Consider the following 27,176-nt stretch of genomic DNA (forward strand, 5'->3'; position numbering starts at 1 on the left):
ATATCTATAATAGGGCAAAGTCCATTACACATGCCCTATGAGGAACTGGAAAAAAAACTGATGCCACTTCAGCAAGAACTCTAGCCTATGAAACCTGTGCCAGCAACCAATAAATAACCAAGAAATAATTTTAGAAAAAGCTGGAAAGGCAACATTAACTTATGATATGAGGATATACAAAAGGAAAAAATTATCTGAGGTAGAGGCTTCAAATAACATTTCCATAAAAACACAGGTGATAAAGGCACCATCTGCAGCTACTTACTGAATTAATTCTCAAAGAATGAGTATTAGGTTTTAAGCTCTCTTCTTTGCATGATTGTGAATACATAGGAAAAGTGCTATCAGCTGATCAATTTTCCAAAGGAACAGTTTTTTTTCAAGAAAAAAACACACACCTTTAAAAATTAAAAACATTAATACATTAAAGCAGATATTATAAAGTTTCAGTACCTCACTGGTCAACCGTATTAAAAGAGCTGCAGCCTCTGAATATTTGCTTTGGCTTTTTAAAATTTCAGCACTAAGCAATACACATCTCTCAGCCAACACCATATTTCTAAAGAAAAAAAAAGACAAGAAAAATATAATTAGCACTACAATAGCAGCTTACTACATCATAATAATCATGTGTTCAGCAAAAGTTTTCAATTCTAGTTTTTGTGGAAAAAGAAGTCTATGACCTCGTTTTCCACTTAACAAAAAGGTTAAAATTTTCAAAGAATTCTCATAATTCAACAAAACATTTTATTGCTATCTAATTATACAGTAAGACTACAACGTAAAATCATATACCCTGTATGCAAAAGGCTAGAACGCAACTGGCATCTCTAACCAGCAGCTATTGAACAAATATAAAATTGACCTGAACAGAATTTTTATAAACATTTCACCCATATTTGTTTCTCCTTCCTCACTGAAAACTCTAATTACGTGTGTTTCATTTCAATGGCTTCTTTTAGGAATAATGAACTGTTTCAATTGGAGACTGGACAGGCTAGTATTGCCTAATTGATTCCTGAGCTAAATTTTTACTGTAAATACATGCATTCAGCTGATTTTTTTTTTTTTTTTTGAGATACTCTAGGATTGTATTAGTCATTCTTGAAAATATTAAAAATAAATGAGAGGGAGCTGATGTGGCTCAGTGGTTTGAGCACCAGCTTCAATCCCTGGTCCCCAGTACCTCCATATAAATAAATAGACAGACAGAGACAGATAGATAAATAGATAACATTCTTACTGTGAAATCACAAGATGAAATCCCTTTGGGAAACAGCAATGAAAGATTTTTTTTTTAAATAAAAAGGTTATGAACTAAATATTTAATTCACAGATTTAAAAACTGTGTGTATATATATTAATATGTACATGCTGAAATGTCGAGTTTGCCAGTCAGTTGGATGGAACAACAGGAATTCGTTATCTCACATTTTGGGAGGCTAGAAGTATATATTCAAAGTACTGCTAGATCATGCTTTCTTCAGGAGACTCTAGCATTACAGTGATAGCCTTACAGCAATTTGGGGGGTTCCTTGTCTCACAGAATGCACTTTTGCCTCTATTATATGGAAATGTCTCTCTCTCCTTCTCTGGCTTCTCCTAACTAAGATTTTTCTCTTTTTACTTTCTAATGCTTATTTCAAAGTACCTCCTTGGTCTTAAAATTACAACCAAAGTTTGCTAACTTAAATTAACTATGGAAGCCATTCTGAACAATATCTTTAAAATACAATTTTACTACTTTCAAAACTTACTGTAGTGATCTATCATAAACTTTTAACAAATTATGGTTTTTTGTAAAGGCTAGCTCCTATTCAACAGTACCTAATCGCATAACACATGCCAAGTTCTTAAAACTTATTTTTTTAAGTAAACTTTATGAACTCCATTGAATCAAACACTATTTTGCTTATTTATGTTTGACTCCTCACCTGGTCTGTCACTAAGTTAAAAGACTACCAAGCCCATGACTCTGTTTACTCAAGTAACATTTTAAAAAATCAGTTGTATCAGTCACAGGTAAAGTGCTAAGGATTCAAAATTTCTAAGGCACAATCCTTATCTTAAAAGCAGAAACAGATATAAATCAAAGCACACTACATATGGAACGATTAATTTTTATTATGATTTGGGGGGCAATGGGAGGGAAGGGATGGCTTCATAAAAGCAACAAAATTTAAGAAAGCCTTTAAGGATAAACAGGATTTCATCAGTTAAAAAGTGGAGCAGTTAACTACTACGAATTGGGGGGGCAGGGGAGGGTATAAAATATATATATTTTTCTGTAAACCTACAATTTCTTCAATTTAAAAAAATTATTATAAAAAAAGTGGTGCAGATACAAGAAAGTTAAGAGTGGATTTAGAAAAAGCATGCAGTCTGCTGTGAACAAGAGGGCAAAACCACATTGCCAAGGTTTATTTAATTCTATGGGTGACTAGGTATCATCCTTTTTGTTTTGCATCACTCCATATACATCCCTCTAGAAGCCATGAGCTTCAGGAAGACAAGGAAGATCTTTTCAGCGGAAAAATATTAAAAGTTTTTACAGTACTTACTGAGGACAGGGAGTGGGAAGAAGAGATGTGATGAGGGGGCATTTTTGGGACTTTGGAGTTATCCTAAATGATATTACAGGGTCAGATGCTGGACATTATATACCCTGCCATAACCCACTAATGTGCCGGGGGAGAGTGTGAACTACAGAGTAAACTATTATAAAAAATATATAAATACATAAATTTTTAAAAAAGTTTTTGAAAGTCTTCTACAACTACAGTTTCCCTGACACTTCACTCTTCTAGTCCTTCTACCTCTTTCATCTCTCTTTTTCAGCCTCCTTCAGTGGCTCCTCTCTAACAGGAGGTTGCATGTCCTGCTGGAATCTCCAAATATATGCTCAAGTACATTAAAAGTATAAGGGATGACATTCAATACTGGCTCCACCATTTATTAGTTTGTTAGCCCTTTGGCATGTTGAACTCTTTAAGCTTCAGTTTCCTCATCTATAAAATGGGGATAATAATAGTAATTATCATTTCATAGGTTTGTTGTGAAGATTAAATGAACTTGTAAATTACTTTGGCACAGTGGTAAATGCACTCAATAAATGTTTATTGTTTTGTTAATTATTAATGTTGTATTGTAAACACATCACTATTACTACTACTACTACTACAGCTACTACTGCTTCTGCATCTACTACTATTTCAATAACATTATAGGTTCAAAACTGCCCCTATATCTATGCCTCGCAACCCATCCATTCTACATAGAAAAGTCACATTAAGCTTTCTACTCAAATATTCAATGACTTATTTACTACTACATAAATCTTGACTACATATTAACTATAAAAATAACAAATGACAGCTAAGGCTCCCCACACTGATTCATTTCAAACCACCTCTCCAAATTTATCACCTAATACTTTCCATCTATACAAACCCTCTAACCTAGCCAGGGATCTTTTCCCTTTCACCAATAATACTGCTTTTAAAACAATATTATTGCCAATCAATTTCTGAAATGTCTTCAGTTATCAAATCTCAACCATCTTCCTTTCAAGTTCTATTAATCAAAAATCCCATGAAACCTCTCTGACCACTTTCAATCCAGTTTATAGTCTCCTTATAGGTGACGAGTTCTAACTGCTACACAGTTCCAAAAGAATTCACTATGTATACAAAACACTTCTCATTTTGTCCCCTGGATTGTTACTTTACTCTTTGTGTTTGACTACTTAACAAGGAAAATTCAAAATGGGTGACTCCTGGTTTAACTGGAATTAAGGTCCCAATAATAGAAATCATCCTTGATAGTACACATAACCTCAGTATTACATATAACCAATTCCTAACCACAAATCAAAACAAAATATGGAAGAAGAATAAAGAAACACAAATTTTTAAAAATCACCTCACCTAGTCTCTGACTAGATTTGAAAAGTTATTTAGAAACATTTAAGGCACAAACAAAAAACAGTAAAACAAAGAACCATTACGTCTAATAATGATCTAAGTGTTAAACTTTACCTCTAAAGGGATATAATTTATATATTATAATCACCTACTTGCAGATATCCCTGTATGTCTGGATTGCAGTATCCATATAATGAGCAGGATAAGGCCTAGGTGCTCCTGGCTGAAGAAAGGCTGACACTGCTGCCATTTCCTAAAGGAAAAGACATTATTTATGCTATTTCAAAAGGAGAAATAGTTCTATAGCTTAGCATTTAGGAAGCCTTAAAATTAGAATGAAATTTGTTGTGCTTTTCTACATATGCACATGTATAAAATTCAAAGTCTAATGCAGACCTGAAAAACTTATCTGCTTTTAGGCTTAAATTCTCCAGTCAAATTTCAGAGTCTGCCATCTAGCATACAAGTGAGATTTCCCAGAAAACCTAGCAGATACTTTGGGTTATGGTATATATATACCACCAAGAGAGTCTTGCTTAAGATTTCTACTACTGCTTCCTCCCATTTTCTCCCGAATCCCTCAACAGAGAACAGACCAATGATGGGATCATATAGACAACATAAAATACATCTCTAATTTATTGGCTTTAAAACATAATAGGGAAAAGCAGACATAGCTCAAGTCGTTGAGCGCCTGCTTCCAATATATAAGGTCCTGGGTTCAATCTCCTGTACCTCCTAAAAACAAAATAAACAAACAAAAAAAAAGCAACTCTCACTGGGTAGAGGATGAAACTCAGTGGTTGAGCGCCTACTTCCCATGTATAAGGTCCTGGCTTCAATCCCCAATTCCTCCTTAAAAAAAAACAAATCTAATAGGGCTCACAACAGCTTGCAATATCAAATATATTCTGCAATTTACATTCTCTAGTTTATATCCTATAGCATATAAAAGGTAAAAAACCATTTTTCTTTAATCTATATTACTGTAACTTTTCTAGATCTTATTTTATTTTAAAACCCATTATACTACCAATGCTAAAGGATTTATAAATGAAGACTAAAATAAAGGTTTTGGTTCTCTTGGCATAATATCTTACTATGTCCTTACTTGTGTTCTTATATAATCAAGTTTTAATAACAGCTTAGCTAGAAATAAACTGGAAACCTTCATAAAAGGGGGGGGGGAGGACAGGAATGACTGTTAATGTCATACCCCACTTTTAGGACAAATAAATTTCTTGGCAAAATTATTTAAATCAGGAAAAAAACTAGACAGAAACACTTTAATTACAGACAACTAATGTATTACTAGAGCTCTGAATATTACAAACTGCAAGCTCCATGACAGTATAAACCATATGAATCATATCTCTTTGAGAATATTTCTGCATCCTCATTACCCAGCAGTGTCTGCTCTAAAATTTACTGAATGAACCAAATGGAATTATGTCATATTGATGCTATGAAATATTCTGCAGCTCTAAAACATGTATTCTTAACTAGTTTATATTTTAACTAATATATACACTGAATAAACAGTGTATATATTATTCCATATTGTACAATATTTAATATATACTAAATATACAGTATAATGCTATATTGTACAAAAATACTGTACTAATATATAAGCTATATTTTATATATATTAATAAAATTGTACTAAGAAAAATCCTGAAAGAAAAACATGCCACAATTTTTAAGAGATTTGCCAATTTATTTCTGCAGTAAATATTAAATCAATATACATTCAAACAAAACTGACAATTTCTACAGATGCAGGGAGAACATTCAGAATGATTACCCCAAGTTACTTTCACAATCTGCAATAGACAACCATTAAATTATTCGTATATTCTACAATAACGGAATAAGAGATTTTACAAAAATTTTCATCAAGAATTGAACAGTAATCTACTGAATCTTCATTAGTTACTAGGTTAAACTGCCAAAACACAGTATTTCTATTATTATTTTGCTATGGCATATACTGTACTTTCACAGTTACCTTAACTAAATACCTTCTATAATTTCCATGCAATATAGTCTTTTCTACTACAACACATTTTGACTTTATAAATTTGCTAATACGTGAATAGTGAATGAGGAAGTGATATCAGTAAAAACAAAATCTGTACTGGTTCACATAAATTTTTCTTAACACAAGGGAATAAAAATTAGCAAATACATAATTACGGTCCTTAGCAAGAAAGGAAAAAGTCCTTAGCTCAGCTTTTGCACAGGCAAGAGCTCTTCAGCTGTATTTTAAGAAAACAAAAAAGCAACATCTGCATTTTGGTGCTCCTAGAACTGCCTCTCCCAAGAAGTACATCCCCAGCCTTGCACAGCTATTGGTTCAAAGCAGGATGCACTTCATTCTATGCTCACCCTCATAGCAGCTCCAATGATTAGGAGCTCCCCTTCTACTTGCACAGTCCCTCCACCCCTGACAGTATTTATATATTGGCTTTGTGTACTTTTACTCTAAGGCAACTTTCAGTAAGTCTTAGCTGCTCCTCTAGATTATATAGGTCAGCTCCCAAGATAGAATTTAATAGTTCTATTAATGCTATGCTTACAAAGATGCCTAGGTTTTAAGATAGAATTTAATAGCTCTATTTATGCTATGCTTACAAAGATGCATAGGTTTTAAGAAGACTTCCCAACCTTATTTTTCTCCTATGTCTATTATTTTTAGGACAGGATTTTATAGACTACCATGATTTTCAGGTATGCATGTATCATATTATAGCAGATATGCCTGTATTTTCCAGCACTAAACTTTTATCTCATATAGCTGCTGTCTTAGTTTGCCACAGGGTTGCTGATGCAAAGTACCACTAATATCTCCATCTAAATGGAATAAACCTAGTATTTATCAGATTGCAGATAAATGAAAAAAAAAAACAAACTTCAATGCCATAAAATCTGAGAATTTCTACCTGACTTTTGTAAGATTTTGCCTATATACAAACATTAAATTTGCAAATAAATTAACATTTTATAGTTACAAATTTATACATGTTATAAGGTTTTAGTGAAATAACATTAAATGTTGCTAATTTCACATTAACTTATATTATACGAATATAATAAAGGACAAAAAATGTCTAGCCAAGGACAGTTCAGTTTTCAAACACTTCTACTCATTAACATAGCATATATTCAGCTAAAGAACAAGGTTTTAAAAAAAAATTAGCTGACTTGTTTCATTAAAAATATTAGAGAAATAAAAAGGAATAGTAAGCTTTACATTTTTAAGTTACCTATTTTAATTTTATACATACATAGCATTAAAATAAATGTCAGTTATTAAACAAGTGTCTACATATTTATCAATGAATTGAAGTTCTTTTACATTTTATAATTTTACATTTAAAAAAAAATTTAAATAGAAAACAGTGCTAGTTTTACTCCTTTCTAAGTATATAAAGATTACACATATATCTGTGAAAACCTTTCAAAAACATTAAAAGATTACTAAGCAACAAGAATAAAAAATTGCAAAACATGTGGGTTTGCATTCAAATTATAAATTAACAGTCAGTACTTAGTGAGAGCTTATTATACAAGGTACCACAATAATCACTTTACGTGCATTAACCTTATCTAATCTATGTCATTAGGATTCATATTTTACAGACGAGAAAAGTGATGATGATATTCAATAATTTGCCTAAGATCACTCAGAAACAAGGTCTATCTCATACCGAAGTATGTTTTCTTAACCAATATATATTCTTCCATCAGAAAAAAACATGCCAAGCAACTTAAAAACACATTTTAAGAGGTCTAAAATCAACTTCTTAAACATAAACAAAATTTTAAATTCTATTTCAACCCTTATATACAACCATCTTTAAAATGTACTAATTTGAGGGAAGTTCATTGGTCAGTATAAATTAATACAACATCAATAAAGCACTGTATGCTCTTTGAGTACAACTTTACCTCTTTTGTTTATCATTTCACAAATAAAATTTTCTAAATCATTTATGGAAGCAGAAATAAGAAATTATAATACTGTAGAATACCAACCAAGGCACCAGCTGCATAAAGCATTGCTTGATCATTAAGAAAATCCTTCTTTGCAGTATGATAGCAACTGTAAGCCAAATCATAATGTTGCACCAAAAAACATAAATCAGCCATTTTCCTGATTTGAAGCTCTGGTGCTTCTGGGGGATATCTGTAAATACAAAATAAGTGAAAAAAGTGAATTTGCAATTTATGATCTCTAAACCATTAAATATTATAAAAAGTGTAACAAGTGCTCAATTAACCAGAACAAGAGGAAAACTGATCCTGTTTCATAAAAATTCTAAGAAGGGAGTGTACTTTTTCAAAGATATTTTGAAACTGATAGATAACATCTATATTTATTTAATTTATAGTCCTATACTGGAAAATCCTCAATAGCAGGCAAGCATTTTCTCCATGGTCAAATTATGAAGTAAATGCTAAATTCTCTCTGACTTACTCTTACATACAATAGGGAAAAAATTAAAAAACAAAATAAATTGTATTTTTCTTATTATAAAAAGGATATTATATTAAACAGATAAAATTTGCTAAATATTTGCCATGCCTTAAAATCACAAGAACTCAACATTTTAGATTTAGAAGAGTTACAACAACCTAATCTAACTCCATCATTTTATAAATAGGGAAACAGACCCAAAATAAAGTGACTTTCCCACTTATCTTGTTTATTTCCACATATCCAATTACTTAAAGGACTGTTTTTAATTAATATTTTTTACTTACAATTACTGTTATTTAAAATATCTATCTGAATTCTGACCAATATAAAACTAAGAAATTGAAGATACGCTTTGCAGGACGTTCTAGTCAAACACTACTCAAAGTTAAAAACAAGAAAGAAAAAAAAAAGAATAAGATGTTACTCACAGCAACCCAGATGTATTTTTCAGCTCATTAATACTTTTTTCTGGAACTTTACTGCCGCTAAACCATTTTTTAGTTGCAGAAAATAGAGATCGACTTAAACCCTTTCTTGATATTAGCTAAGAAAAAAAATGTTGACAAATATTAACATTTTTTCTTTTACACACAAAAGGAAAAAATCATCAAAATAACTAAAAAGCATTAATAGTCAGCAAATGTGCATTTTAATAACACTGGAATAAAGAAAGCTGTAATATTCTGGCAATAGTCCAAGTGTTTAAAAAAAAAAAACCTCTCCTAGGTTATTAAAAGAATTTTATCACTTATAGAAAGAATTTCAGTAAGTCCTTATATTGGTCTATGTTAGAACAAAAATTTTAAAAAATTTAAATGCTTGAAAGAACTTACACTAATATATTCTCAAGTCTACTATTCACTGAAAATTTTAAAACACTAATCCAAAAATTTAAGTCTTACCTGATCATTTAATTGCCGAATTGTTTTTTCTATATGTGGTAAAAGGCCTCGAAATGTAAATTCCTGAATAAACTGTCGAATTCTATCATGATCAGTAAGGGTTAAACATGCACCATGAATTATGCCAGTATTTGTTTTCTTTGTTTCATGTGATGATGAAGATTTTACATGATCTGGGCCATCAAAGCTGTTAGAAGGGTCACTGGATTGGTCCAATTGAAGTGAGTGAGTTCTAAAATTATTTGGTAAGCCATCTACTGAAAAACAAATTTCTCTTTTACTCTCAGAATGCAACAGAAAATTATGACACTATCATACTACTCAAGAAAAAAAAAAAAGGAGGAATATTGGATCGCTTAAGCATAATCTTTCTGTATATCTTAGAAGTCTAAGACATAATAACATTAACATATTCCCCCATAAAATAATACGACTTGGGTTAATATTTGTTAGACTTAATAGAGATTTAAAAATTCATGTAAATCAGGAAATGGAGAAAATGCAGTTTTAAAATGAGACAGAATTGCTTTTAAATAGGAAAATTAAGCCATAAAAAAAATTATAATCATATAATTTTAGCACTATCACTACCAAAATGTAATTGAAAACACAGAAATAAAGCTCTCAAAATCATCTGGATTTAGGGAATAATTAATGCTATGCATCACATCTTCCCCCTTTCTACAAAAAATGTTTAAAAGAAATCTAAAACAATATTATGAAACAAATTCTTAAATGTAAAAAAATACCAAATCCAAGTGACCCAATAAAATCTTCAGAAGAAAAGCTAACCTGCCCACTATCTTCAATTATGACAATTTCCATCTTTTAACTATAAAGTTAGCATGCCTTGACAACAGTGTATATTTTCAATCAGAAGAGAAAATTAGAAAAAGTGTATCAAGACCTTTGACTTCGTTATCTAATCCATCCAATGAAAACAAGTTACTATCAGAATTCTTATTTGCAGTTATAGCATAAGGACCATCTTCATATGATTCCTATTAAAATAGAATTAAAAAGCATTAGCAGTCAGATTTAATCATATTTAAGATACCACTAAATCCATCAAAAACTATGATTGCTCTGCCAAGTGTTGGTCTCATTTATTTTCTACATCAAGTCTTTTTCTTCTGGTACCCCAAATTCTTACCTTCTTCTATATATCTTACTCTAAATCACTCCAATTTTCACCTACTATATTCTTAAACTCTATTTCACACTTGATTTATTACTCTTATTCTTCTGAATTCAAATCATCTCTGTATCAGTTACCTGTTTATATGTGGTATCTATATTCCTATATGGATACTTTTTTATGTGTCTTAAGTTAGGGATAATGGCGAGAGATTACTAAAGTGAGGCAGGGGAGGGAAAAAGGGATAGTATAGTCTCCTAGGTAATAGACACAGTTTTTATTATGTTGGAGTGAATTCTGAATATACTGATGTGCTTTGGAAAAATATCCTATGCAATGCTTATTTATACAAAGGCATCAGTTGCTCAGTTACCTAGAAAAAATTGAAAATACTCAGACTACTCTTCAAGACTAGTGAATATCAAGTATTATTCTAACTGTCACACTTTGAAGGAAATATATAAATCAGAACTTAAGAAGAAGAAAGTGACCAGAGAAGTCTGAAACCAACAAGTAAAGAGGTAATAAAATTGGGGGTGTTTGGCCTAGAAAAAGTACGGGAGAGCTATCCTTCTATATTTTAAAAGTTTTCTTAATGATAAGTTGATATGGTCCCCAAAGACCAATGGATACAAGCAAAAGGGAGAAATAATCTGGCTGATCCTCAAAATGTTCAGACATGGAATGAGTCACTTAAGGAGATGGTGAGTACTGTCACTAGATGAGGTCACTCGTAGGCATGCAGGAAATTCAAGCATGAGATCAGGGTTTAAACTATCCTCCAGGCTTGGGCTTCTTATATTCTAAACTATAGAATATCTAGTACATCTATCTTCCCTTAAGGTTCTCAACTGAATTATCTTCCTTATATTCCCTTTCCCAATCTTAGAGGGCTGGGACTGTAAATTAAATTTTTCAGTACTGTTTCTATCTGAGCATAACCCTAAAAGATAATTTTAAAAAAATAAAGCTCCTTACATCTAGTTCTTCTTCTCTCAGAGACTTTACCTCAGCATTATCTTAAAGTAGGTCAGCAGTTTCATCTCAAGAACAATATTAAAATAATTAAAATACCAGAACACTATATTTGAATCAGCAAAAATTTTCATATATTAGAAATATACGGCAAATAAACAGGTTATTAAATAACATTTATACTAGACGATAAACAATATTAAACTTTATTACAATTGATACTTTTATTAAAATATCACAAAAAGATTACATGATGATGTGGTTAAACTGCACAAAATATATTTTCCATTTACTTAAAAATTCCTCCCTCTAAATAAGTCAACTATTGATTATCTGAATTAATCATAAGACCTTGGCATTTGAATACTATCACGTGGCATACAATTCTATCTTAAAAGTTTGACAAAACTTGAAACCTTACACTCACTCATTTCAGCCAGAAGACTGAGTCTAAACTAGATTAAGTAAAGACTAAGGAAGAAACACTTCCTGAAAATTCAGAAGGAAACAAAATCATAAGAAAGAGAAAACAGCCCGCCCATCTAAACAGTATGAGCTCCAATAAGTAACCCTAAGAATAGCATGTTAAAAATATAGGAAAGCAACCCCAGATCATGTGGATAATATAGAACTAAGTTTCACAAAGAATTGTACTAGTCAAAAATTCTGTTGTCTATATGTCTAGCTAATCTAATTCAATTTTTAATACGTAATTCATTTTTCATCTTCTAAGAAAAAGATCAACTAACAAATACTATATACTTGAAAAAAGCACACATAAAGAATCACTGTACTCGGCTAAAAACAGCTTTTGGATCACTGATTTAAGAGCTCATGTGCTAAGAGATTAAAACTAGCCAGATGCCACAAAATAAAAAGTAATAATGCACTAGTTACACCAAAGCATAAAAAAATTCTACAGTAATATCATGTAAAAAAACTGAAATAAAGCTTTTGTGGTTTGCTTCATTGTTGTTTTTTACATATACCTGGTTTTGAATACTATTTTTCTGGAGATACTGACTCCAAGGATCTGGTATCTGCTCATCTGAGGCTCGATTAGATGTTCGAGAATTAATTTTAAGTAAATAGCAACACTGAGTTCCATATTTCTGTTTCATTTCTTCATAAACTGAATCAGCTCTAAAAATAAAAAATGTAAAAAAAAGTTTGTAGCAGATGGAGAGATCTCAGGCAATAATAGATATTAAAATAATATTTAAAAGGCAGAACAATTAGAAAATAGAATAATATTAAAACAAAAATAACAGTCCTAACTAAAATTTAATTAGCTTGGATATCACTTTAAAGCAGAGTTAGCCAAAGTGTGTTCCAAGGAATAAAATTTTGCAAGATTCTCACATTGTTATTCAAAGATAGAGTTCTGGTGTTCAAATTAGTTTGAAGAATGACAGTAGATAAAGTTTCTTTACAGTAGACTATCCTTGAGCCTTCCATATGCTAATATGCACCATAAATTTCCAGAGTAGCTTCAAACTAACTGATGAGGAACCCTTTCTCTCAACCTGGGGAGTAGTATTCAAGAAAAATGACTCTGGGATATTTTCTCTTTAGAGAACAGGCATTTATCAAAAAACTAAGTATTAAAACAGAAAAGAATAGCAATCAAAATATCTTCCACTGCCACTGTTTACCCTTCCCTTAGCTATCTTCAAGAGGACAAGCTCAGAGGGGAAAAAGGAGAGAAAAAAAACTGAATAAAAGGAGCCAAGGTAATTATTACATAAAATTCATTATTTTCCCTTGCAAAATTTACAGTTGCTGGATCTATGAGTTACATTTCAGATGCAACAAAAAGCATTCAGATTAAAGTTACTAATTGATGGAAGATAATTCACATGATGAGACAGACTAAGAAGAAAACAGTATAAAAAGTGATGGTAAGTGAAATCTTGGTCCACAGAGATAACCTGGTAAAAAAGTATTTTTTTAGTCATTTGGTTCAAACAACAACAACAACAAAAAACACTGGAAAATCTTAAAACACATTAAAAAACCGCTTTAAAAAAAATTCAAATGCAGACTTTAGTACTACACAATAAGCCAAAGAAACAACTAAATATTATTAAACATTATAAAAATTAAGGCTGAGAAAGTAATTTATAAATTTGAAAATCAGATATATATAAATGTGTACACATAGTACAATAAACCAAATGTCTGCTCATTTTATCAATGATACTGCTAAACATAAGAACCAATGATCTAATACCTGAATTACCTAGGGTTTCATCCACTCAAAATGGAAGACATATACCATATTCAAATGATAGAAACTAATTTTAATTTTCAATTTAAATTATTTCTATTTATGTAATATACTTTCTCCAACATACTGCAGGCATTTCAAAAAAATCCTACATGTTAGTAGTCTTCACAACACTTCTTTGGTTTTATAGAGGAAAATTTATTTAAAAGATAATGCTAAATGGCACTGAGACATCAGAATAACAATGGAAACAAAAATTTGGTCCACATCTTGACACAAAAGTCAAAATAAACTCTGAAGCCATAAAAGTAAAAGTGCTTTTAATGTTACCTTAATTTTCAAGAATTTAATTTATGCTTAAAGACATGTTATTCATTTATCCCCAAAATTAAAAATGACTAATAATGAACATTAAAGAAAACATAATAAAGAAATGTTTAGATGTTTTTGATACTGTAAAAAAAATCAAGGCTAAAAATATAAAGTGACAAGAAAATGGAGAATGAAGAAAGAAGTGCCTGTAAGCAACAGTCAAAGCAGTATAAAGTGAAAAGAGGAAAACTAGATAGGAGAAAAGAAAAAAATTAAAACTAATTTCATAAAAAGAAGTAATAGCTAAAAATCATAGGTATAAAATGACAAGTGCCTCTGTATAAAGATTATAGTAAAAAAGATATATTTGAAAAAAAGTTTACGACATATATGAAATCTGGCATAACTTGACTTAGCCGTTGAATATAGCTTTGGAATAAAATACAAAGTTAAATACATGATCAATAAATTCATTCACATTTCTTAAAAGTTTATTTTCTTGGGCAAATATTAAATCCAGAATTTAAACAAGTCATATCCAAGTTAATGTTCATTTAATTTACAAGTAGGATATGATTAGTTCTAGACATACACTTATGACAGCAGGAAAAAACTTTTAATTAAAGAAGTAAAACAATAAATAAAACTTACCTTTGTTCATCACCTGCACTTACATCATGTAAAAGTACATAATATTTAAGTGTATTTGGTATAAACCATTTGGGGTAGGAATAGTCACTGTTGTGCTGAATTCGATGCTGTTCTTGTGACAACTTTGAAAACTGCTCCACGGGTTCAGCTTCACTAGAAGATGCTACCAACATACCTTATAAACCATATCATTAAGGTCACTATCACTTATCATTCAATGATAAATATTACCCTGTTAAAATATACCTTGAGATTTTTTTTTCAGCTAAAAATTATGACTCTACAAACAAGCTTTTAGCTGAGAACTTGCCAGCATGAAATAATTTCTCCAAAACTCCAAGAAAAACTCAAACTTCTAAATCTTGAAAATTTCTGAGGCCACTTATATATTTAATAAAGAAATCCATGAAAATAAATGTGGACAATACAAAAAATTGTGTACCTATCAACATACTGAACATTCTGCTGAATGTTGCTCCTCTCCATTCTATCTCACTACAGTTTCATAGTCAATCCTAATTCATAACTTTTCTCTGCAACCTCATTAAGAAAACTGAGAAGTCAGTCATTAAAGGAGGCTAATATCCATAAAACAGGTTATTTTAAAAATGGAAAGCTGTCTTTCAAATATGATCTCAGGAATAAACAACTCTGAAGTAATCAGCTAAAGCAGTTAGCAATGACAGTTTATATTTTCTCTTTCAAGTTTAAAATTTATTCAGGGGAGCAGATGTGGCTCAAGCAGCTGAGCACCTGCTTCCCACATGAGAGGTCCTAGGTTTGATCCCTGATGCCTCCCAAAAATCCAAAAACAAACAACAAGCAAACAAATGAAAAAAAACAACTCAGGGGAGCCAATATGGCTCAACGGATGAGTACTAGCTTCCCACATAAGAAGTCTCAGGTTCAATCCCCAGGCCAGGTATCTCAAAACAAACACACAAACAAAAAAGCCTTATTCTTTAAGCATGATACATTCAAGCTAGGGAGATAAAGAAAAAGAATTAAGCAAACCCACAGTACTCTTACTTTATAACTGAAAATTAATTTATTACAGCAGCACTATAACTAGGATGCTATTTAATAACAAAATAATAACAAAAACTTAAAAGCATCATGAATAAAAAATTTCTCCATTCTCTAAATCCATCTAGTAATTTTGGTTTCTCTAATACTTTTGAGATTAGTAACTCCCATAACAATTGGTTTTAAGAGAACATAAAGGCCAAAGGATACATGCTAAATAGTGGTTCAAAAATTCATGATCTGATGCAGGCATCGACTGAAGAAAAGTCTCTCTGTAAGACTCAAACCATGGAGTAGTAGCTAAAAGTAACAATATATAGAAGAGTTAAAATTCCTCGTTAGAAACAGTTTACAATAGACAAAATTTCAAATCACATGCATAAAAAGCTGTGAAAGATAATGAGAAATAAGCAAGTACCTGTGCTTTAAGATATATATATGTGCAAGGTTTTAGTGGTGAAGTAATGTATGGGAGTCCTGTATGATGATATGTATGTTTGTTTTGGTAAATTCACAACTTTTACTACAGACTTATTGCTTATTTCTGTTTATGTATGATTTACTTCAATAAAATTTTTAAATGACAGAAAAGATACATATGCATATCCCTGTATATATGTACACATATATGTGTATAGATTATGCAAGGGGTTCTTAACCAGGAATCCAAATACAAGGGGTCCATGAACTTGAACTGAAAAAAAAAAAAAAAAAAAAAAAAGAAATTTCTCTGATCTCTAACTGAAAGCTAGCATTTTCTTCACTTATGAATGTAGGCAATACATAAATAACAGTAGTCATTTCACATGACTGGCAAAAGAAGGCATCTGTGGAGCAAAAAAGGTTAAGAACCCCTGATATAATGAGTCCACATAAAATCTTTTAAGCTATACACATATAAATATATTCATGCAAAAATAAAGTGGAGTTATTCCCAAACCTACAGAATGTTTCCAAAACTGACTTACCTTGTAATGTTCTAAATATTACCTATATGAGTAAAAGAATTTAGAACTAAAGTTTTGTGTTCCCTGTCACTACTCACATTGTCATAAGGAGCTCCTTTTCACAAACAGTATCACTTCAAAACAATGGTTTTCAACGAAGGGCGATTCTGACCCTCAGAGGACATGTGGCAAAGTCTGAAGATATTTTTGGTTCTGACAACTGGGGTGGGGGTACTATTGGCATTTAGGGGTAAGAGGTCAGGGATAATTCAAAATATCTTACAATGTGCAGGGCAGCCCACAAGAAGAAATCCTCTGGATCAAAATGCCAGTGACTGCTGAGGTTAACAAGCTCCAATATAGAATTTGAACACTTGAGTATGTTACCAACAATTCCTCTTTAAGCAGAATCTCAAAGCATACTTACTTTATAATCAACGGGACCAGTTACCAAAGTGGTATATTTTCTTTTTGTAAAATTGTATCTACTGTGATTATTAAAATGTCAAATCTCTCTTATTCCATGGTAAGCATTTTACGTTTCAACTATTTTAAATTTCTTTTTTATTTCAACTTAAATTTAGTTATTACCACTAGGTTTAAGAAGATTATCAAAATCAGTCCTATAAAAAGGGCGCAACAGTCCTAGATATTTGTACTGATTACTAAATCGCATACTCTTTTTGTTTTCATCTTAATTACTAAAAGCAAAGCCAACGTATTCTTTCTTCTTATAATATGGCATTAACCCACTGGGAAATTTGGGAGTAGGGAAAGTCATTCATATTGACCAAATTAACTCTAAACTGGTGCCATATATACAAAAATCTTTAATTCCAACAAATGCCATATGAGAATAACCCATATATGGTATTCTGATTAGGAACACTATTACTATTAACAATTTCATGTTCATTGCTACAGAAGAAGGAAAAAACCACTCCAAAAAACATATCATTCCAAAATATGTATCATATATGGAAATTGGTAAAAACTGGAAAATTAACAACACAGACTAGTATCTATTACAAATATATGAATACAATTTCCTTACCAATCAGTAACATGTATTCCCCAGCCCCTGCCCCAAATCTGTCAAAATTAGTTTCTGACTAGAACATTAGTGTATATTTTTATTTAATAGCAATGACAAGAAAATAAAGAATGAAAAATTTGATTAAATGGGAAAACTATTTTCTCTAAAATTTCCTATTTACTTTGTGGCTTCAATATAGCTTAAATATAACAAATGATCAATTTGTTGTATTCCTATGAAAAGCAGCTTGCTTCACTGGGGGAAGAGGGTTCTGAATAAACAAAATAGATCTTTTAAAATAGCTATTCATCACAACACTATCTTTAATAACAAAAAAAAACCAGAAAAATAACCCAAATGTTTTATCAGTAAGGGGCTGGTTAAATAAACTATGGTATAAACTATTGTACATCCATAAAAATGGAATACTATGTAGCCATAAGAGAAAGGGGGATATCCCTATATATTGCTATGAAGTGTTCTCCAGGATATATTAAAAGAAAAAAATCAAGAGCAGAAAAGTATGCATTTTGTGTAAGAAAGGGAAAAATATATGAAGAATCACACACATATCTGCTTACATTTTAAAGAGAAATAACAGAAGAATAAATCAAATAAATGTGATTACCTATAAGGAAGAGAAAAGAGAAGATGAAAAAAAGAGGGGAGGCATGGTAGAAGTGAGACGTCTCTGAATGTATCTTGTTTTACAGTTTTGACTTAGGAACAATGTAAATGTTTTATATAATTAGAAAACTATAAGAAATCAAAAAGAAAAAAGGCAAAATATACACATATATACACAAATTCTTAAACTGAAATAATTTTCTATACACTGGCGCAAGATGATATTGCGTACTAAGCTAAGGATATTAGGTTCAAAGGGAAAACTAAAGAATTTATTACATGGCAGAAATGTGTTTTACCCTTCAGGTTAATGAGGTTAAGTTTTTGCTTTATCCACTGTTTAAACTTCAGGAGCCAAATAAAAATGCCTCCTTAAATGCCAATAAATCAAATCTTTTTTTTTTTTTTTTTTTTTTTACTTTTTGAAATAACATTAACACACAATTTGGAAAAAATTATCTTTTAAATTTGTTGTGTTAATTAAAGCAAAAGACTAACACCAAGTGATAATTTTCTCCCCTTAAAAATGCTCTTGCACTTATTTTGGAATGAAATTAGTATATTGCTCATATATCTTTCTATCCCTTCATGTTCTTTGTTTGAAACTGAAAGAGCAGCTGTTAGCCTCCTGGTTAGAGTTTCCCTATGCAGAACATATTTGGTCTTTGCAAAGAAAGCTATTGCACTAACACTCAAAAAGGACATAATGCTCTATCTTTTACCTGCACTGACAAAATTTAGTTCTCTCTCCATCTCTTCTTTGTTTCCTTCTTAGTCTAAGTGGCTTGGGTCATAGAGTTTTTAGTGTTCCTGATATATATCTAACAAGGGCTGCCAACAGTGAGTTAGACTCTGGTCCTCACCCTCTCAAAACCAAAGGTACTTAATCCCCAAATGTGAAAATGGAAAAGACTGGATATCCTAAACATAAACATCACCTGTAAATCATTTTTCCCTCCCTAATCAGTCACACAAAAAAATGAAAGCACCAGGAAAATCACTATTCACACTAAAAACAAAAAAGAACCTCTGAAAAATATTAATACAAATTCCAAATAGCTTTGCACTTACAACTATGTAACTTTAGATAAACAGTAGTAGATATTCCAAAACTATATTCCAACTAAGTGAAAATAATTAAGTAATTAAATGTTGTATAATTATTTCAGTCAATAAATGTGACTCAAAAGTCAAAAGTATGACACTAAACACTGTGATTATCAGAAAATATGGTTTAATACAGAGCATCCTAGAAAACAAAAGCTAAAATAAAAATCAAATCTGAACATTTTATAAATCATAAACGATCTTACATAATATGAAAATACAAGAAAAATACTAATTTCTTGTACTATAAAAACACTTGAGAATTATTCTTGAAAAAACTATTTCCAATTAAGTGTTTCCATAACCACCTATTAGTTATTATGAAATAAAAGAGGGGCAAGAAGTAGATGTGTATGTCCTGTGAGTAAAAACAAAGACTATTTTTCTTTTCTAATTTCACATTCTTATTCATATATATACATACACATTATTAAAACTATCATTAGGAAAGCAGATTTGGCTCAACTGATAAAGCACCCACCTACCACATGGGAGGTCCAGGGTTCAAACCCAGGGCCTCCTGGCCCATGTGGAGAGCTGGCCCACACATAGTGCTGATATGCGCAAGGAGTGCTGTGCCACACAGGGGTGTCCCCCACGTAGGGGAGCTCCATGCACAAGGAGTGCGCCCCATACGGAGAGCCGCCCTGCGTGAAGAAAGCACAGCCTGCACAGAGTGAAGTCGCACACAAAGAGAGCTGATGCAGCAAGATGACGCAACAAAAAGAGACACAGATTCTGGGTGCCCCTGACAAGAATACAAGTGGACACAGAAAAACACAGTGAATGGACACAGAGAGCAGACAACTGGGGAGGAAGGAAGGGGAGAGAAAGTAAAAAATAAATAAATAAACAAACAAACAAATAAATAAAACTAATAAAACTATCATTAAAGAAAGAAAGAATAAATTTCACTTGGGAAAGCTTTTTTTTGCCTTTTGCTCTTCAAGTATAGACAGGCTCATCTGATCACTTGCCAACCTGGTATATACACATTCACATAAAAATGTCTTGGTATCAAGCCACAAGCAAAGAAGCTCTATCTTTAAACTGGGAGGACATCAAGTGCTCCTATCCCTCCATATGTAATTTTCTAAATCAACTCAGACTGAGTGATAACCAATTTGCTGGTTCCATCTTTCTTTTCTTAAAGAAAGCATTAACATATTAGAATACCTGTTCGATAATAATGTAATCAAATATAAAGCTATAACAAGCAACCGAAAAATAAAATGGACCTAAGATGTCTACATTTCCGCTGTCTCTGAAAGCAAAAAGAAACTAATATGGCAGTATGATATACCTGAAAAAGCCCTGGGAGGACAGAGCAGAATTGTATTCAATTCCCGGTATTACTAAGGGATCACAGGAAAGTCAATTTCTGGGTCTCACTTTCCTAATTTATAAAGAGTTTGGAGTTGATCTCTTGGTTATCATTTTTTGCCCTAAAATTCCATGATAAGGATTACAGGTTAAAATGGTATCATTCAATATATCAGTCTATGCCACACTAAATTATGAGACCAAATCAGCAAAAATGAAAGTACTCTAATGAGAAGAGTCATTATTACTTATAACCAATTTTTAAAATCTCTCAGACACCACAGTAGATTTAAAAATAATATGTCCTTTATTGATCCTACATTCCTTTAACCCTCAATATACCAGGAAAAAGTCATAGTCTACCACTTGTATCTAATTCAACCCTTGTTTTATATTTTTAAATCATTTTTTAAAATTATTCACAGAATTAAGAATGAGGGCATAGTGAAAACCAACTTTATTAGAAATTTTAATAAGAATTTAAACATAGCAAACCAAATTCTGCAGTCCATGTTCTTCTTATTTTAAAGATATACACACCTCAATAAGGCAATGTTTTTTGGTGGTTTTTTTTTTTTTGAGGTACTGCGGATCACCTGGGACCTCATTATGTGGGAAGCCAGCGTTTAACTGAGCCACATCAGCTTCCTTGAGTTGGTTTTTTCATTTGTTTTTGTTTTTTGTTTTAATATCATCCCCCCTCCTCCCATGGCTTTTTTTGGGCTGTCCATTCACTGTGTATTATTCTGTGTCTGTATTTATTTCCCCTCCCCCTTGCATGTTCCTTGTTCTCTGTTCTCTGTGCCCGTCGCTGTGCTCTTCTGCATTTTTTCTCTCCCTTTTTTGTTGTGTTGGCTTTCCACGGTGCCCATGAGCCGGGCAGCTCTCTGCTACATGCAGGCAAGCTTGCCCCCACAAGGAGGCCCCAGGACACGAACCCAGGACCTCCCACATGGTAGACGGGAGCCCAACTGATTGGGTCACAGCTGCTTCCCTTTTCATTTGTTTTACTTATTGTTTTTGTTTTTCAGGGGGCACCAGAACTGAATCTGGGACCTCCCGTGTGAGAGGTGGGAACTCAACTGCTTGAGCTACATCTACTCCCCAAGGCAATGTTCTTTTAATTTTTTTTTTAAGATTTATTTTATTTATTTCTCCCCTGCCAACTTGTTTGTTCTCTGTCTGCTTGTCTTCTTTTTAGGAGATACCGGTAACCAAACCCGGGGCCTCCCATGTGGGAGGGAGGCACTCAATCGCTTGAGCGACTTCCGCTCCCAGCAATGATCTTTTAATGCAACTAGTTGCTCATCAACAGTCATGAATGAAATTGGCCTCTATGAGGTAAATACTGATTCTAGATTACAAACATCTCTAATAAGTTCTCACTTATTACTTCTTGCACTTGCATAGTTAAGATGTAGTATTGTGGAAAGTTTTCATGGCTCATAATTTTGTTGAAGAGAAGACCATCTTATTCCATAACTCCAAAACATTTTCATTTTCAGATTTATAAAATGCAAATAAAACAGTCAATCTGATCAATTTTTCATTTCTACATCATCTTATTCTTCCCAGTCACCTATTCATACATACCCATCCCTTCAGCAATGTCCATTTACAAGTTATATGACGTAAATTTTGCTATACAGACATCATAAAAGATAAACAAGCACTCACATGTTCATTACCAAAATGGGATGGTCTGGGTTCCTGTCTCAAAATATTACATGAAGTCTTTTTTGCTTAATGACTAACCAGATTAGAATACTCTTAATTCCTTTTTGTTCTTAGAAATATATTGCACACTCCTAGATTCTTGAGTTTGAGAAAATTCATAAAGAATATTGTCACCTGAATACTCATAGACTCTGAGATTTCGACATATCACCAAATTCATGATCAATTTCACCAACATCATAGTCTAGAACTGGGCTATCCAACAATGTAGGTATCCACAAATGAGCTACTGAGCACTCAAAATGTGTGGCTTGTCTGAATTGAGATGTGCTATAAATATAAAATACTTATCAGATTTCAAAAATAATACACAAAAAAGAATAAAATTGTATATGGTTACATACTGATATAATATTTGATATATTCTAGGTTAAAGAAAATATGTTAAAATTAATTTCACCTTCTTTTTACATTATTTATTTTGGCTACTAGAATATCTAAAATTACATACATGGCCCACATATTTTTACTGGAAAGAACTATAATGTTGCTGCTGTTTTGTGCATTCATCTTCTGATTTGCATAATAATTTTGGAAATCATGTCTTTGTCAATTTTCTTTTCTTTGCCAATATGGGCTAAAATGAAAAATTCTCAAATCTCAACTGTGTTCAATGAAAGGAAGGGGAAAAAAAGACAACGATGACTATGAAGATTTTGTCTCCAGACTTCTTTTATACTTTTTGAAAGATGATGCTATACTTTGGGCAATGCAAAATTAAAAACTGAAAGATGATATAATAGTGATGACTTATTTCACTATTGCATCATGCTTCTAAGCAACTTCATTGTTATACTTTTTATAGTTTGGAATAATTGATAAATAATTACTAGGATGATGAAATAGCAAAATACTTCAAGAAATTTGAAAAATAAGAATACTAAATTCCTATCTTGCACTAGCCACTTTTTAAAAAGTTTTTATTTATTTCTTCCCCCTCATCACCCATTGTTTGTGCTCACTGCCTGCTCCCTGTGTCCATTCACTGTGTGCTCTGTATCTGCTCATCTTCTCTTTAGGAAGCACTAGGAACCAAACCTTGGATTGCCCATGCAGAAGAGAAGTACTCAATTGCTTGAGCCACCTCCACTGCCTGCTTTGTTGTCTCTCTCACTGTGTTTCCTCTTTGTGTCTCCTTTGTTGCGTCATCTTGTTGCAATAGCTCATGGCACCAGTCCATCGCACCAGCTCTCTATCTTGCTTGTATTCCCCAGGAGGCACCAGGAACCAAACCAGGGACCCCCGATGTGGTAGGCAGCAGCTCAATCGCTTGAGCCACACCCATTTCCCACTATCCACTTTTTAATTGACACTATTTAAAAGTCTTATTTATGTTTTTAATCTTATTAAAAATTTAGAAAAAAAACATTACAAAATAAAGAGTATTTTTTAAATCTTTTAAAGTACATTTACCAAATGACTTCATTCTCTAATGCATCATATTTTATAAAGAATCATAAAGGCAACCAGGAAAAGGGTACTAGTATAGTAGACTTAAGAGGCGAAAAAATCCTTCTTTTTTAACAAAATAAGATGCAGTCCAAATTATATTATTCAAGGACAATGCCTAGATTTAGCAGGTAATGTAAATCCAGAGTAAATAGGATAGATGATAGATGACAGGATAAGCTAACAAAAGTCACACCAAGCACCAACAGAGCTTTCCTTCTTTAGAAAAATTATACAGACATATTAAACGGTATGAATACTAAAAAATAGTAGTTGAGTGGGACACATAATAGGCAAAGTAGAGTGGGAATAATCTGGAAAACTGAGACTATCACAAGAAATACCTGTGTATAACGAGGATTCTTTCAATTCCATCTATGTGTGCTTCCAATTACTGTACCAAGGAACACTAGCTTTAATTGATCGATCTGATAAAGAAAACATGGTACTGTTAAACTAGGGTCATGAGGTAAATATATAACATGTACCTCTTAAACAGAATGGGTAAAATGTATGCTGACTTAAATGACTGGTAAAAATAGAAGTGTTTCCTGGAACATGACTCTGGGGTACTCCACTGCACCCACTCCTGCCTCCTGATGCAGGTTCGCCAGAGCAGTGACTTTTCAGGTATCCATATCCTGTCTGAGAGAGACCTTCTGCTGCTCCCCAGCCCCCTACCTAGCTGTCCAAATGTGGCTCCTTTGGGGGAAGAGGGGTTTGCATAAAGAGCCAGAAGCAGCATGGCCATATTATATACAGATATATATTATTCTGTTATAATGAAATTTTATTAAAATAAACTCAGAACTTTATTACAAAACACATTCCCAGTCTTTAAGGCCAACATAAAAATAACACTGAAAAGAAGTGCTTTATATTAGCAGGGAAAGAAGCTGAAGAAAGCTGGATGTTAAACTGTTTTCTTTTGGTAAGTAGTTTACCTAACCTAGGATTCTTTTAAAATATCTGCCTGAAGAGTTCGGCTATCAGACTGACTCCACTGCTTTTAAAGAAATAGCACTCAATTCCTCCTTAAGCAGATTTGTTGGCAGGTACCTGAGAATGCAAAAATTCCTCACAATCAAATCGGGACCATGTTGTTCCTATAAACTACCTACCAGATCACTTCAATAGATTTTTTTTAATTACCACTCAATCATTCCCACCCCCACCCCCAAGAGGCACACAGCAGACTTGAGAATCCTTCTCCAGAGAAACTAAATGGACCCAAAGAAAAGAACTATTAAGTACTAAAAACTGGGCAATCCTCAAGCCTATCCACAGCCTCTCTACACAGTAAAGAAGTCCACTAGCCATCAAGCGTTTCCAATGCCAAATCAGGTATTTCATATCTCACTGTGAAATATAAGGTAAGCCCAAGGGCTCACCAGACATTTGAGAGGAGTTTCCATAATGGAGGAAAAGAAACTAAACAAAATAGTAACATGAAAGAGAAAGTAGATAAAAGAAAACTTAAAATAGAAAAGAAGCCAACAGTAGTTTATTAATATCCTCAGTTAAGAAACCACAACATGAAAAAAAACACCATGGCACAAAGAAGGAAAATCCTGAGAACAAATGGAAAAATTCTCAAAACAAACAAACAAAACTGACAGCCAGAATTAAAACTGCAAACAAAGGTAAGAAGATAATGGGGGAGGAAGCTGACTAGTCACAATGGATAGGGTGTCCGCCTACCACATGGGAGGTCTGTGGTTCAAACCCCAGGCCTCCTTGACCTATGTGGAGTTGGCCCATGCGCAGCGCTGATGCGCTCAAGGAGTGCCGTGCCATGCAGGGGTGTACTCCCCATGTAGGGAAGCCCCAAGTGCAAGGAGTGCGCCCCATAAGGAGAGCTGCCCAGCACAAAAGAAAGTGCAGCCTGCCCAAGAATGGCGCCGCACAAGGAAGCGGACTTGGCCCAGTGGTTAGGGCGTCCGCCTACCACACGGGAGGTCCACAGCTCAAATCCTGGAACTCCTTGACCCATGTGGAGCTGGCCCATATGCAGTGCTGATGTGTGCAAGGAGTGCCCTGCCATGCAGGGGTGTCCCCAGCGTAGGGGAGCCTCACTGCGCAAGGAGTGCGCCCCGTAAGAGGAGTGTGCCCCGTAAGGAGAGCCACTCAGCGTGAAAGAAAGTGCAGCCTGCCCAGGAATGGCATCGCACACATGGAGAGCTGACACAACAAGATGATGCAAAAACAAAAAAAAAAAGAAACACAGATCCCAGTGCTGCTGATATGGATAGAAGCGGTCACAGAAGAACACAGAACAAATGGACATAGAGAGCAGACAACTCGGGGCGGGGGAGGGGGAGAGGAGAGAAATAAACTAAAAAAATAAATAAATCTTTAAAAGAAGATAATGGCAAGGATATCTCCCAGAAACTAAAAGAAAAGCAGAAGTGAAAATGGACAATGGTAGAAAAATGTAAGAACATTAGAGGATCAACCCAGGAACTTCTACATCCAACTAGTAGAACTTCCAGAAAGAACATTAAAACAATGGGAAAGAAATAATACAAGAAAATTTCCCAGAAAAGATAGGTATGAGAAGATTATCAAAAGTATCTTCTTAGTACAAAGGAAAAGGTCTCATCAACTTGAAATTTCAAAACAGCAGTGATAAAGAGTTTCTAAAAGCTTATAAAGACTGTAGGGGGAAGCAGATTTGGCCCAGTGGTTAGGACGTCATCTACCACATGGAGGTCCACGGTTCAAACCCAGGCCTCCTTGACCGGTGTGGAGCTGGCCCATGCGCAGTGCTGATGCATGCAAGGAGTGCCATGCCACGCAGGTGTGTTCCTGTGTAGGGGAGCCCCATGCTCAAGAAGCGTACCCCAATAGGAGAGCTGCTCAGCGTGAAAAAAAAGTACAGCTGCCCAGGAATGGTGCCGCACACACGGAGAGCTGACACAACAAGATGACGCAACAAAAAGAAACACAGATTCCTGTGCCACTGACAACAACAGAAGCGGACAAAGAACCCACATCTGCTGTGCATGGGCCAGCTCCACACGTTGTCTTTTGATAATCTTCTGGAAAAAGAAAAAAAAAAAGACTGGAGGAATACATTCATATATTAGAATAGCATCCGGCTTCATAAAAGCAATACTGGAAGCTAGAAGAAGGTGAAGAAATTCTGAGGGTAATGACTTTTAACCAATAATATAAACAGCTAAATGATGAATCACATATAAAAAGTATTAACATTTTCAGACTTTCACTTCTTAAAAATTTAACCATTCATGTACCCTTTCTGAGGAAGCTATTAGAGATGTCCTTGACCAAATCAAGAGACTAC

General features: G+C 33.2%; 1 protein-coding gene across 20 annotated transcripts in view; it reads right to left on the bottom strand.

The window, feature by feature from the left end:
• The window catches only part of TRAPPC8 (trafficking protein particle complex subunit 8), a 97,897-nt gene that overhangs the window by 58,649 nt on the left and 12,072 nt on the right, over positions 1-27,176 (bottom strand). For 7 of the 20 annotated variants that reach the window (XM_058277584.2, XM_058277590.2, XM_058277588.2 and 4 more), the window contains 9 exons: positions 15,854-15,943; positions 14,618-14,792; positions 12,414-12,567; positions 10,219-10,312; positions 9,312-9,565; positions 8,838-8,953; positions 7,965-8,115; positions 4,076-4,176; positions 454-559 (listed from right to left, as the gene is read on the bottom strand). In XM_058277584.2, coding sequence (XP_058133567.1) covers positions 454-559; positions 4,076-4,176; positions 7,965-8,115; positions 8,838-8,953; positions 9,312-9,565; positions 10,219-10,312; positions 12,414-12,567; positions 14,618-14,792; positions 15,854-15,943 — 1,241 coding nt within the window. Of the gene's footprint in view, positions 1-453; positions 560-4,075; positions 4,177-7,964; positions 8,116-8,837; positions 8,954-9,311; positions 9,569-10,218; positions 10,313-12,413; positions 12,568-14,617; positions 14,793-15,853; positions 15,944-27,176 lie in introns of all 20 variants that reach the window. The other 13 variants (XM_058277579.2, XM_058277587.2, XM_058277585.2 and 10 more) reach the window with 3 other exon arrangements.

This window comes from Dasypus novemcinctus, chromosome 16 (genome assembly GCF_030445035.2).
Source record: "Dasypus novemcinctus isolate mDasNov1 chromosome 16, mDasNov1.1.hap2, whole genome shotgun sequence".
In the NCBI taxonomy this organism is placed as follows: domain Eukaryota; kingdom Metazoa; phylum Chordata; class Mammalia; order Cingulata; family Dasypodidae; genus Dasypus; species Dasypus novemcinctus.